The following is a 14,508-nucleotide window of genomic DNA, read 5'->3' as shown; positions in this document are numbered from 1 at the left end:
TAGAGGCCACACTGCCTGAGGGACTGGCAGTGATAAGTGACAATTTCTCCCGCAGACGCTCTGGCACCGAGGTGTAAGAGGAAGGTGGTGAAGCTGAGGCACGGCGTTGCTCACTATCAGGAGTGCGTCGCCGTCGTTCTGGGCACGTCACCCGCCGCTCTCTCCCTGGGCTAGGAGCACGCTGAGTCTTCTCTGGACTACTAAAGCGCCGCCTCTTGTCTGGACTTAAGCCCTCATCCAAAACAGACCGCTTCCTCTTGTCTGGACTACTTGGTAGTGGCCTGTTGTATGCTTCCATACTTATAGACCGACGGTATTTACTGGCACCAAAGTCTATATCTATGCCCTCTGGACTAACAGACTTTGTGACCCTGAGTGAGCTGTGAGTGCGAGCTCCACGGGGGGAGCTGATAAAGGCCTCATTGACAAAGCCCCGCATTGGACTGGCCCTGTTACTATCACAGGTAAGGAGGGCACGGGTGGAACCATTCCTGACAGGGCACATCTGAGGGCTGCCATTGGGAACCCCTACACACAGCACAGCATTCACTGAACTCAGTGATCCATTTAGCGAACCCATCAAAGATCCATCGACCACTGGTTTGGCTGTTTTTTCCTCATCAGCCAGGAACTTGTTAATGAGCCAATTACCCTCACCAACCCTGCGGTGCTTCTCAGGACTCCTGGCTTTCTGCCGCTGAGCTTTGTCTGGGCTGGATGACCGACGCATCTTGTCTGGGCTCACTGATCTGTTTCGAGACTTCCTTCGTTCATCCTCTAGGCTGCCTCGCTTTGTTGGACTCCTTGATTTCCTGTTTTTATCTGGACTCTCAGTTACTCTTCGTTTTTTGTCTGGGCTATGACTGCGGTGTCGATTCTTGCTGGATTTTGATTTGGACTTCTTATCACTGTTGCTGCTCTTAGACTTTCTCTTGTCTGGACTTTTACTTTTATGCTTGTCTGGACTAAGTGATTTTGGCCTGAATGTCTTGAAACTAATAATGGAGAACCTGCTTGAAAGGCGGTCCTTCATTCCTCCTGCTACAGCTACTGCTCCTAACCCAACTCCACTTTTCTCTGAGTCAGTTGGGGATGTGACAGTTCCCTCAGGTCGTCGACTGGACTTTTTGTGTGGTCGGCTGAGCTGACTCTTTGCAGCTCGTTTGGCTTTAGTTGCCGCACGTCGAACCTCATTAACTTTTCTCTTGAAAGGTAGGTTAGGTCGCACCTGGGTGGGATGAATAACATGGTTGGTAGCAGTCTCTCCTGTACCATTTGCTACTGCTCCATTTGTTGCTGTGCCATTAACTGCAGTGCCATTAGCTGTAGTACCATTTGCTGTAGCACCATTGGTTGTGGTGCCATTCGCTGAGGTGCCATTTGCTGTTGCCGATGATGAGTACTGATGAACCTTGGAGTTCTTGTGTCTGACAGTACGGTTCTTATGCTTCACTGTCTCTGGTTTCTTCCCGAATACTTTGACAACCGCCACCTGAGGATAAACAACCAATGTCACACAAGGAACAACAGACAAAAATGATAATGTTCACAGGATTTTAATAATTGCAGCTTTTGCCTAATTCAACAACTTTTATAGCAGACGTGAAGAACTGACTGTATATGAATCAATTTGAAAGAAGTGATGTATCTGTTATCTAGAGCTTTGCAATCCCCCAAAATATTTATCCAACCAACATTTTAAAAACCACCTATAATCTTGGTAAACCTCTGTTGAGACTAAATGATTTTCTGTCATTCTGAATGATGAACAACTGTCAAGTGATACAAAAAACTGTTTTTGCTTAAATTATATACGTCACTGGATACACTGCTGTTTTGACATTGTGGCCCAACGAAGCAAGGCAGTTCTGGGAGCGATGATTGTAAAGTCATCTTATTATAAAAAAAAAAAAAAAAAAAAAAAAATGTAAGTGATGGTAATACTAATTTCATGATTTATTGTTTAGTGAGGCTACGAAATTCTCTTTGTTCAAGGAGAGCAGTTCATTAATAGAAAGACAATGTATCAGCGTGTAAGAATGAAAGTCATATTGTTCTTGACAGACTAACAGGGAATGAATGAATGTGAAGCTTGCTGTGGAACAAAGATCAAAATCTAATACATTTGCATTGGTCATTATGACTGACACTTGGAGCTGGCTGCCAGTGTTTTGGTACCTGGCCCACTTTAGCCACACACTTCAGCAGTATGCATGTAGCTGGGTACTGCACAGCCAATACAGCTCAAAGCTTAATACATGCACCTTTCTTTTGAATTTACCCTTTAATGGCCAATGCTTGGTGGTGACAGTGTACTGGTATCACAACCAAAAGTGTCATTATGGCAGACAGTTGCTCTTGTCTGCACAAAATTGATGACTGACATGCTCAGCTGTATGGACTGACATGTTCTAAGCCAAACTGCAACTTCAGCAAGTGCTGGATACCTTGAAATACACTTCTTTAAGAAAATACAAACAATAATGCAATTTTTTTCTAAGTCTGCACATAGTCATTTGGAACACTGCTCAGGTTCCACATTTATGGGCTTCTTAATATCTGCAAACTTCAACCACATACCCCCCAGTTACAAAGTGACATTTTCTTGTTCTGTTACTCAGCTCCTCAGTTAGAAGGAAAACTCTCTCAACCAAACCACCATACTTCACCACCAGACAACAGTGACAGGAATGTGCACCCTACATAATAATAATAATAATTAATAAAGACTAGCACCAAGCCCAGGAGGACTATACGGCAATAAAACCGCTGCATAAAAAATGACGGGTAGGCTACGGCGGAGTAAAAGTAGGGGGGAAGGAGGGGAAGACGCTAAATGTGACACAAAATATGGGTTTGAGATAGGAAGAGGTGTGTAATGGAAAACACAGGGGATTCACCAAGAAGATCGGTTAAGGTAGGGGGATGTCCAAGGGATTAAAGGAATGGCAGAGTCCGTCTGCACACAGCGTGAAACTGAGGGCACTCAAGCAAAAGATGGTGGATCGTGATTGGAACCTGGCAACACTGACAGATCAAAGGAGTGCCTCCTGACATTAGAAAGCCATGTGTGACCCGTGTGTGGCCAAGGCGCAGACGGGCTAGGGCTGTTTCCCAATGCCTGTTGTGATGGGAGGATGACTGCCATGAAGTGACAGTATGTGTGATGGTGCGGAGTTTGTTATCAGTTGTAGACGTCCATTCCGCTTGCCACCGCTGGCCAAGGAGACGGGTAACAACCGGGAAATAATCAGTTGCTGGAACAGGACGGGGTGTGACAGGGTGAGAGGTGACAGCTGTATGTGCCAGGTAGTCAACCCTCTCATTACCCGGTATCCCAACATGGGTTAGGACCCAACAGAAGGAGACAGACTTCAATCTGGTGGCAATACAGAACAACTATTCCTGTATCTCCAACAGGAGAATAGACCGAATACCAGGTAATGCACTAGGTGAATCTGTGAAAATAACAAAAGTGTGTAAAGTTGATCGGTACATAACACGAAGGGCAAGTGAAATGGCCAGTAGTTCAGCAGTGAAAATACTGGCGACTAGTGGAAGGCAGATCTGATAGGTATGGTCTGGGAAAAGAACAGCAAAACCCGAGCCTACAGAAGAACAAATTAGTCACTAGCCTGGCCGGGATTTGGGCTCAGGCTCTCGCGCCTCATACACGCGCAGGTTACCATTGAGCCAAAGAGAGGATCCCCGCTCTACCTCCGGGCAACGCGGGCTTTTATACACCCCATTACAGCAGGAACGTATAACCTCACAGAGGGAGAACTGAAATAGTGGGGAAAGAAAGGGATGCAAGTAAACTGGAGACCCTACATGGAAAAGATGAAGCTAACGAGAGCGGAAAAGAAGGGAGAGGTGCGTAACAGAGGAAAGGAAACCTGCAGATGGGTGTTGAATAAGGCGAATGTGCTAACAGAGTGTTAGCTTGTCACGTCTGGTGGACAGAACAGGCATACCTGACTCGACATAGGCTTGCAACCAGGGTGGAGTGAAAAGCACCCAACGCCAGACATAAGCCATGATGGTGAACAGAATCTAGGCACTGAAGAGAGGAAGATAAGGCAGATGCATAAATCTGACAGCCATAATCAATCTTCAACAAAATTAAGACAGTATGGAGACAGAGCAGAGTTGTATGGTCTCCACCCCAGGACACGACTGAGAGTTTGCAATAACCGAAGTCTGAGGGATGCGGAGGTCCTGAGGGAAGTGAGATGCGGGAACCAAAGACAAGAAAGAGGCTGACAAATGATATGACGGGAGTATCATATAGTGTAGGAGGGGGTTGAGGGATTGAATGACAGTCGTAAAAGTTATAGCACAGGATTTCGTGGGGGAGAATTTAAAGCCATGATCCGTGGCCCACGCTGCAGCGGCATCTACAGCTGATTGAAGTAAGGCTCGTAAGGCCAAGACATCCACTCCAGCTGCATACATAGCAAAATCATCTACATACAATGAAGCACGAACACCATGTGGGAGAGATGAAACGATATCATTTATGGCAAGGATAAAAAGAATAGTACTAAGCACACATCCCTGTGGGACACCCTCATGCTGTACATAAGACCGGGATAAGACATTCTGAAGACGTACACAGAAGGTTCAGTCACAAAGAAAGTTCTGTAAAAAGACACCCATATCGCCATTAATTCCAGAGTGTTGTAGGACACGGAGAAAGAAATATCTCCAGACCGTATCAGAAGCCTTCTCGGGATCAAAAAACACTGCTATGACCACTTTTGAGTTAGCGAAGGCATGTCAGAAGAAGGTTGCTAGCCTCAGCAGGGGATCTTGAGTACTCCGCCCCTTGCGGTAACCATATTGCAAAGGGAAGATCGTACCATGCAATTCTAAATGCCACATTAGCCGAGCATTTACTGTACATTCCATCAGTTTGCATAAAAAGCTAATAAGAGCAATAGGGCGATAATCTCCACGGGACGACCCAGATTTCCCCGGTTTAAGGAATGGTAGAAGGAAGGCCTGTCTCCATTCATTAGGGATGCTCCCAGAGGACCATATAGTATTATATATTCTGAGCAGAAAATGAAGGGCTGTCTGGGACAGATGTTTTATCATGTTGTAATGTATACTATCAGGTCCCTCACAGATAGAGCTGCAAGCAGTTAGAGCTGCTTTGAGTTCCGAGCTAGAGAAAGGGGCATTGTACGCTGCATCTGACGACGGTGTGAACTGTAAGGGAGTCCATTCTGAACATCTTTTCGTTGTTAAAAATGTAGGGGAGAGATGGGACCCACCGCTAATCTGGCTCAAGTGGTGACCCAGAATATTGGCAACCTGAAAGGCATCACCTATGGCCCCATCATTGGTGGTGAGGACTGGAGTTGGGGTAGGCGACCGTTTACCCACTATTTTCCTGATGCGGGACCATATCCGTGGAACAGGGGTGTCCGAGGTGATAGTAGAGACATATGACACCCAGCTGTCCTTTTTTGCTTGACGGATTGTGCGGCGAAGGAGAGCATTACCTTGTTGAAAAAGTATAAAAGCTTGGACTTCCAACAAAGCGCTCTTTTTCCCGCGGAAGCTCTTCCACATGGCCCTCTTGACCCGGAGAACTGAAGTGCATTGGTCATTCCACCATGGCACACATTCTGATGACACAGGACAGGAGGTATGCGGAATAGAGGCACGGACAGCCATAAGGAGAAAGGCACGGAAACTGGAAAGCAAAGCAGTGGGATCATGGGAGAGTGGAAGAGGAGGGGAGGAACAGCCTGAGATATAAAGGTCGCCCAAGCTGCCCTATCTAAGTGCCATCGAGGAGGGCTGGGGACCAAATAGTAAGACGGGGGGGTTAGGAGGATTGGGAAATGGTACGTGGCACAGTAGTCATTCAGGGTAAACCAAGTGAACTCCAAGGAGATCGTTGAGGTTGCAGATGGATAGGTCAATGGCTGAAAAAGTTTGAGTATGGCTGTCAAAATGGGTTGGGGAACCAGAGTTAAAAATGTAAAAATCATGGGCAAGGAGGAAATCCTCCAAGGAGCACCCACGTGTAGTTAAAACAGTCACCCCAGCGGGGGTTCCGACAGTTAAAATCACCAAAAAGCAGGACAGAAGAGGGTAGGTCAGTTAAAAGTCGATCGAGGTCATTAAAACTGACAGGAACTGAAGGGGAAAAATCCAGTGAGACCACTGTAATCCACTGAGATAGAAGCATCCTGGCAAAGGCACATTTGATAGTAGTCATAACAGAAAGGTTTTTGAACAGGAACATCAACATGTATTAGGAGATTGGTATCATACTGGGAATGGGGTAGACTCAGATATAAGACAAAACGGGGGGAGGGGGAGGAGGCGTGTCTCTTGTAGGCAGAGTATTGATGGGTTATACTGAGAAATTAAAAACCGGAGGTCTAGCCAATGTGTGGTAAAACTACGGACATTCTATTGTATAATGGGAGCCATCGTGTAAAATAAAACCAATGAAGGGTAAGATGATCGAGGTCTGGTTGGAAAGTAAAGCAAAATTAATAAAAAAATCGGCCAGAACGAGAACAGGTCGTAAGACTCGGAGAATGTAAAGGTCAAAAGTTATCGATTGGTAACTCTTGTGGGGATATGGGATGTGGAGGCGGTAGAGGAAGGTACAGAGAGTGGAACAGAGGAGGTAGGCTGATAGCCTGGAGGCACAGGGTAGGACAACAGGGAACAAGGAGGATGAAAGAAGGATTCACGCACCTGTGGTGTAGATACGGAGGAGAGGGAGGGTTCGGAAGGGGTGGGAGGAGGACTGGAGGAAGAGACCGAGAGGGAAAGAGTAGGTGAGGAACAGAAGCATCATGACTGAGGGCAGAAAAGGATGGGAGAGGGATATGGGAGGGCAAAGGAGGGGGTGGGGTGGGGGCTGGGGAGGTAGCAGGAGGTTCAAGGTCAGGATCTAGGAAGGATTCAACGGGAAGGATGATGGTGTCTGGGGTTGGGCTGGATCTGGGAGAGACAGGGGTAGGTGGAAGAGAGGAAGGTACACAATGTATCTCTGCAGAGATCATGGTCGTGTAGGAGGCAGAAGATGCAGGAGGTGAGGAACAAAAGGAGAGTAGGTGCTGTTCAATCTTAGGAAGTGTTTCGGGTGAGGCAGTGAGGGAATCTGAAGCACTAGGCGGAGTCAGAGAGGGAACTGGTGAGGTAGAAGGAAGATGATCACAAGACCTTTTAATGGAAGGGGGCCCATCGGGAGGATGTTCCCCTGGAGGAACTGGTGTTGGGGGTGGTCCTAGGCCGTTTTTGATGGCGACGAAGTGTGGTAGGGATGGGAACAGGAAAGGGATAGACAGAAGTTAAGGATGAGGGAGTAAATGGATTGAGACTGGAGTATGAATTATGCAAAGAGACAGGGTGAGAGGGGTGGCCAGTGGCTGGAAGGGAAGAGTGGGTAGGAAGGGTACAAGGGGTATGATCAGGAGCAGTAGAGGCATTGGGCATCAGGAGGGCATCTGCTAAAGACAGACCAGGGCTGAAGCCAAGTTTGTGGGCCATGCAACGGGCTGCTTGCAGGGACACACCAGTTTGTCGGCTAATGGCGGTGACCTAACAATTAAACTTGTAAACCTGGCACCCTCAATATAAGGCAATGTGAGGACCTGCACAGTTTGGGCAGCATCAAGTGGTAGTCTGACATTCACTTCTATCATGATCAGGAGAGACACAGAGGGGGTAATGAAGGGAGGATCGACAGTGCTTGGCAGGGTGACTGAAACGCCAACACAACCTGCACTGAGCTGGGGTTGGTGGAGACTTCCGCACCGGAAGTCATTCACCTCCTATAATCACAAAATCTGGGGGAGTCAGGCAATTAAACACTACCCGGGCAATCCTAGTAAGTCGTGTGCGGTCGCTGACAGGGGGACGTTTGAAGCACAAAACTGAGGTAACAGGAACATGCTGAAGTTCTAGGATATCATGGATGAGCAACGAACATTCCTGAAAGGAATCGTCACCCAAGTGAATCGAGTGAGGAACTAAAACTGTGCCTTGGCTGCTGGAGTTCATGTGTGCATCCTTATCTGCGTCCAGAGGCACACCATCATCAGTTGTAACAGCGAGCAGGGCACGGGCTTAGATGTCAGAGTGAACTGTGACAAGGCGTGATTTGTCAAAGCGTGAGTGGAGAGTCACGTCCTCACCCACAGATCTAAGCAGCAGTTTCTGAAATTCCATATCATTCGGAACCACGTCAGAGGGCACCATATAAAATCTAGCAAGGGGGAAAGAATATGGGGGGCCCCATGTCTGGAATGAGGAGAGCGGCATCACAGATGGAGGTGGTTGGGGAGCACCAGTAATGGTGAACGTTGCAGGGGCCGAGAGGGTCGAGTTCGGAACCAAGGAGGTATAAGGCTCCCATGTAACGACCATAGAAGCAGTGGCAGCGGAGAAAGAAACCATAGACGAGGTGAGTGAGGCTGTCAGAGGTGATGGGTCAAGACAAAGACACTTGTCGGAAACATGGAGGTCTGACACGCCATTCAAGGATGACAGTGTCGAGGCAGGGATATTAGGAGGGGTGTCTCCCTCGGTGGGGTGGCTGGGAGGGGGGGGATCAAAAGAAGAAACAGCAGGACAGGAAGAGGAGGAAAGGAGTGGAAAAGTAGGGGAGGGGGATCCACATGAGTGGGAGAAGGTTTAGGAGGAGCATCTCCCATTGCTCCTAGATTTAGATCAAGGATTTCATTGTTGGCCATGGTAAGCCGGATTGTACAATCAGGAAAGAAACTGGTCCACTCCTGAGAGCCCAAATCAGGAGCAAAGGCAAAAGATACATAGGGCTACCATACCCATGGCTCTCACACATTAGGAAGATGAGAAGAAAACAAAGATAGAAGAAAGAGAAGAAAAAGGATCAAGCAAAATTTGTAGGGTCAAGGGCTGGGACCTGAGGGCAGGGGGAGCAGCACATAGTGACACCACCCCCACCATCAGGCCCCAGCCCCAGATCCCAGAGCCCCCCCATGACAGCAACGGATTTGGTATTGGGGTGTGTGCACCCTATATAAAGAGACAAAATCTCCCCCCTCCACACACACACACACACATACACACACATATACAGTACAAATGTATGTCTGTCATCACAAAGCAGGAACATCCTATACAAATATTGTTCTTTATGTAGATAATTATTTGGATGAACACCTTTTTTTGACTTTTTAAAATCTCTACTAGAGATTGTCTTGTGATATCACTAAAAATTTTTAACTAAACCTTGAAGTTATTCTATTTTAGCATTTTTTATGGTTCCTAAATTGATTAATATAAGTCATTCATGTATCGCTAACAAGGATGGTAGCTGTCACATTTTTTGAGAATATTCATGGTAGCTGTAGGACTGCTAAAATCTTACAAATTAAAGATGCTAATGAGCATATGTGTGTCATGTTCACCTTCTAACTATGTATTCTTGATCATCATCATCATCATCTTGACCCTTTTTCCTACATAAAGATGAGGTGAGGTAGGATCCAGTAACAAGGAAGGATCAGTTATGAAAAAGGGATAACCCTAAACAGTACAGTATTCCAAATTAAATGAGGCACACAATCATTCAAGTCACCAGAGTACTGACAAGAAGCCTCCATGAGGTGGCATTGTGCACCCTGGGTTGAGCAGCTGCAGCATACACCCAGAGGCCAAACCTTCATATGCTTCCCTGCATCTTGCTGTGGGGAGGGACCCTAATCAGATCCTGACAAGGCACCATCTATCATAAGGGGGCACCAGTTCCCTACCGAGTATACGTACAATACTGTACTGTCCCAACAGGACAACCCCACAGAAGCAGTTACCTACCTGTGGTCCTCAGGTCTGCTCAACCAGAAAGACTGTGGTTAAGCAAACAACTTTCTCACGCACTCTTTTACCATTTCCATTATCATGCCCCCCCCCAACTTGAACCTCACTCAGATATACTTGTTTCATCACCCTGTCTATATCCATTCTCTCTATAATGACCATACAATTCAGAAACTCTCGCTTCTACCCTGTTATTGTATCAACACACTTCTTCACCCATATCTTTCATGAATCATTATGTTTCTTATCCTATCCACTCTATGCATTCACATATATCCAGTAACCCCTGCTGGGCTGATTCTTTGTAAGGTACTTTGCCTCCCCTTAGCCACTGTTTTACAACCAATGTAAACTGTACCTCATATGAGGCTTGCAGCATGGCCCATGCAGTAGTCAACATTGTGCTTAATATGAGGTCTGCAGCTCAGCAAAGGTTAAGAGTCACATTTAATAATAATCTATCTATCTGTATATTGCCAAATGCTTTAATCCCGTAAGGGGTGGCCACAAACAAATCGTCTCCATGTCGCCCTGTCCCCTGCCATTTCACTGCCTTGATCCCAGCTCACACCCCCCTCTCTCATATACCTCTCCACTCCATCCCACCATCTCATCCTTGGCCTCCCCTTCCCTCTTCCCCCCTCCACCTCACTCACATACACTTTCCTCATTAGTCTCTCACTCTCCATCCTCTCCACATGGCCAAACCACCTCATTGTGTTTCTCCTAACACTTCCTATCATGTCCACATCCACACCACAATGATCCTTCACTTCCTGATTTGTCAATCTGTCTCTCCATGTGACTCCACATGCTCCTCTCAAATAACTCATTTCCACAGCTCTCACTCTTGACTTAGTAATAATAATAATAATCCGCCCATCCATCATCCAATCCTACGTTGCTCTATGAGAAGCAATGAAGCCCAGGGCTAGGCAAGTTGGTCCTGGCATTTAAGATGAGAGCGACCATCCTCACTCATCCCTGAGTGGCATTACATGAGCAATATACCCCAACCATCCCTTGGATATAAACCTTCACCGGCTCAATCATATTGGAGCTCCATTATTACCCACTAAACCACCAGGTGCCAAAATTTGGTTGTATGGTTACCAACAACAACAATAATAATGATAATAATAATAATAATAATAATAATCCATCCATCCATCCGTCATCTAATCCAGTATTTCCCCATGAGAAGCATAGAAGCCTGGGGCTAGGCAAGTTGGTCCTGACATTTAAGGTGAGAGTGACTAGCCTCATTCATCCTTCAGTGGCATTATGTGAGCAATAAACCCCAACCACCCCTTGGATATACACCTGCATGGGGTCAATCTTAATAACAATAATAATAATAATAATAATAAATAATAATAATAATCCATCCATCATCCAATCCAACATTGCCCCGTGAGGAATGTAGGAGCCCGGGGCTAGGCAGTTGGTCCTGACATTTAAGATGAGAGTGACCAGCCTCACTCATCCCTGAGTGGCATTACATGAGCAATCAACCCCAACCATCCCTTGGATATAAACCTTCACCGGCTCAATCCGACTGGAGCGTAATAATTACCCACTAAACCACCAGGCGCCAAAATTTGGTTATATGGTTACCATATAAATGGTTTCCTGGTACACAGGAAACCATTTGGCTTGTCATTCAGTGTAGAGTCACCCACAGGCTGAAGGAAGTGGAAAGAATGAAGGAAAGAAAGACAGAAGAGGAAGTGTAAAGTCACACGTAGGAAGAAGGACAAGGAAAAGAATGAAGGAAAGACAGAAGAGAATGGAAGGATGGAGAGGAAAGGGCAGACACCCGAGAGCAGCACTACATCAAGTGAGTGGATGGTGAGCGCCCCCACCTACCACAACATAATAATAATAATAAGTAATAATAATAATACAAATACTAAAAATAATAATAATAATAATAATAGCAGTAATCCCTCTACTTTCCGGACGCCCACTTTCCGGACATCTCCAATTACCGGACATAATCGTCCCGGGATCCAATTTTCCCAAAATGGTCCTAAAACCGCAAAAAATTCGGGGTGGGGGGGTGGGGGTGGGGGATTCCCGCCCGTAATTTGAACTTGGCATACGCGGCGCAGGACAGCTTTGTTGTGGTGCGTCATTCCTCCGACGACCGCTAGAGTGCCCCTGCATCCTCCCCACTTTCCGCCCATCTCTTGTCGTGAGTGAAAGCTCGTCGTCATGGCTGCCCACGTGCTCACATTTGTGGTGGTGCCTTACCTGCTGCAGGCACTCCTGCTGCTCTTGTGCCTCTCCTCTGTGTGTGTGATGATGGCCCCGCTGCCTGAGAAGAGGAAGAGAGTGGTTTTGACTCTGGAGAAGAAGCGGGAGATATTGGAGAAAGTAGATGCGGGATGGTCTTCATCACGCATCCTCCGTGAGTTCAACCTGGCCCAATCTACTTTGTTTGATATTAAGAGATCCCGAGACAAACTCATGCAGTACACGGCTGACTTCTCATCGAAAAGAAAACGCAACGTGCAGAAGAAGATGATGTTTACTCCCAAGTTTGCTGAAGTCGACCGCTCCACGTTGATTTGGTATCGACAGCAACGTGCTGCTGGTGTGGTGGTACGTGGTACGGAGCTGAAGGCTGCTGCTGAGAAGTTCGCAAGGCTTCACGACGCCCTAGACTTCAAGGCATCCGAGGGTTGGCTCTTTGCGTTCAAGTTACGACATGGCCTTACCAACCGTAAGTCTCATGGCGAAGCTTTGGACGCTAACGAGAATGGAGTAGAGGAGTTTCGGCACAAAGTGAAGGGCTTGATCGACAGGGAGGGCCTCACTCTCAGTCAAGTCTACAACGCTGACGAAACTGGTTTATTCTATCGCTCTTTGCCTACGAACACTCTAGCCGAGAAGACAGAGATGCACGTACCTGGCCGCAAGCTCTGCAAGCAACGGATATCTGCTTTGTGTTGTGCCAATGCTAACGGCATGCACCGACTTAAGCCCGTTATTGTTGGCCATGCAAAGCAGCCTCGGTGTCTTCGTGGGGTGATGGATGTCCTTCCTGTCGTCTGGTACCATTCCTTGAAGGCATGGTTCACAGCCCACATCTTCAAAGACTGGTTCCACCGCCATTTCATCAAGGTCATACATTACCAGACAGAGAAACTGGGAATCCCACGCGACCAGGTAAAGGCCCTCCTTCTCCTCGACAATGCACCTGCCCACCCGTGCGACAAGGACTTGGTGGCTGAGAATGGCCGCATTAGGTGCATGTTTCTGCCACCTAATACTACTGCTCTCATCCAACCAATGGACCAAGTGATCGTGGCAACGAAGCGCCTATACCGACAGAAGTTCCTGGACGAGGTGCTGGTTGTTCTCGAGGACAAGGATGAGCGCAGGGAGGGACGGGACACGCGGGGCCAGCGGACTTTGGAAAACCTTTGCCGCTACAACATCAAGTCTGCCATTTACAACTGGGCCAGTGCATGGAAGGAAATCCCTGTCAAGACTCTAAAAATGGTTGGTCTCGTCTGCTTCTCGGAATGGATGTGGAGCACGATATCCTAGGTTTTGACGTGGATGACTTCCATGCATGTCTACGTGCGCATGGGGACAATGTTGATGTGGACGAAGTGCGTGAGTGGTTGGATGACGACAAGGGCGATCCTGGGTATCAGACCCTGTCTGATATCGAGATCGCATCTTCAGTTGCAGGTGTCAGTACCCAGCTTGAGGATTCCAACGAGGACAGCAACGATGATGTGGACTCCTCTCAGCATGACACAACTCCAGCCAACCCCAAGCTGAGCGCACTCCGGGAACACCTAGGGTTCATTCTGGACTACCTGGAACACCTGGACTGCAACAGGGAGATGGGGCCCTTGGGACTTGTGGAGGAAGTGCGTGCTTTCAGGCAGCGCATCATAAATCGTCAGAATCGTCGTTCCTTGCGTCAATCAACGATTGACAGCTTTTTCAGGCCTGTGACCCCCACTGTGCCCAGCCCTGGCTCCACTCCGTTGCCTTCCCAAGACAGGCCCTCATGCTCCGAGCCACAGCCTAGCACATCAGCCACGTTGGAGTCACCGCTCGACTTGAGTTTGCGTCTATCTTCTGAGTCGTCTGCAGTGGGTACGCCATCACCACGACCCAGCGACGCACCCCTAGGTCACCTCCCAGCAATACTCTCAGACTCTGACAGTGATTAAACGGCAAGAACTTCTCCACTAGACCACACGGGAATTTAGTGTTGTGCAGTGAAAGAAAAACAGTGCATACAGTATTGTTAAGAAATTAAAAATTTGAGTGAAAAGACAAACAATTTTTGGACTAAATTTAATGTACATAAACTTGTGTGATTTGTTTTGAAATTGGTTTTAAGAGTGAAAAGACTTAAAGTGCAGTGTGCAACACTTATTAAGTTACTATCTATCTATCTACTGCCAGATGCCTCAATCCCATTTGGGGTGGCCACAAACAAATCACCTCCAAGTCGCCCTGTCCCCCACCATTTCACTGCCCTGCTCCCAACTCACACCCCCCTCTCTCATATACCTCTCCACCCCATCCCTCCATCTCATCCTCGGCCTCCTCCTCCCTCTTCCCCCCTCCACCTCACTCACTCACATACACTCTCTTCGTCAGTCTTTCACCCTCCATCCTCTCCACATGGCCAAACCA

General features: G+C 47.4%; 1 protein-coding gene across 1 annotated transcript in view; it reads right to left on the bottom strand.

The window, feature by feature from the left end:
* LOC145414051 (uncharacterized) overlaps window positions 1-14,508 on the bottom strand; it is a 271,392-nt gene that overhangs the window by 136 nt on the left and 256,748 nt on the right. Inside the window, exon 17 of the mRNA XM_080283614.1 lies at window positions 1-1,492. This exon is cut by the window's left edge and continues 136 nt beyond it. Within this exon, the coding sequence (XP_080139740.1) occupies window positions 1-1,492 (1,492 nt within the window). The remainder of the gene's footprint in view (window positions 1,493-14,508) is intronic.

Source organism: Coenobita brevimanus, chromosome 98 (genome assembly GCF_032717465.1).
Source record: "Coenobita brevimanus isolate Jiangsu-jjx chromosome 98, ASM3271746v2, whole genome shotgun sequence".
Taxonomy (NCBI): Eukaryota; Metazoa; Arthropoda; class Malacostraca; order Decapoda; family Coenobitidae; genus Coenobita; species Coenobita brevimanus.
The sequence above is the reverse complement of the archived record's forward strand: the minus strand, read 5'-3'. Positions and strand labels throughout refer to the sequence as shown.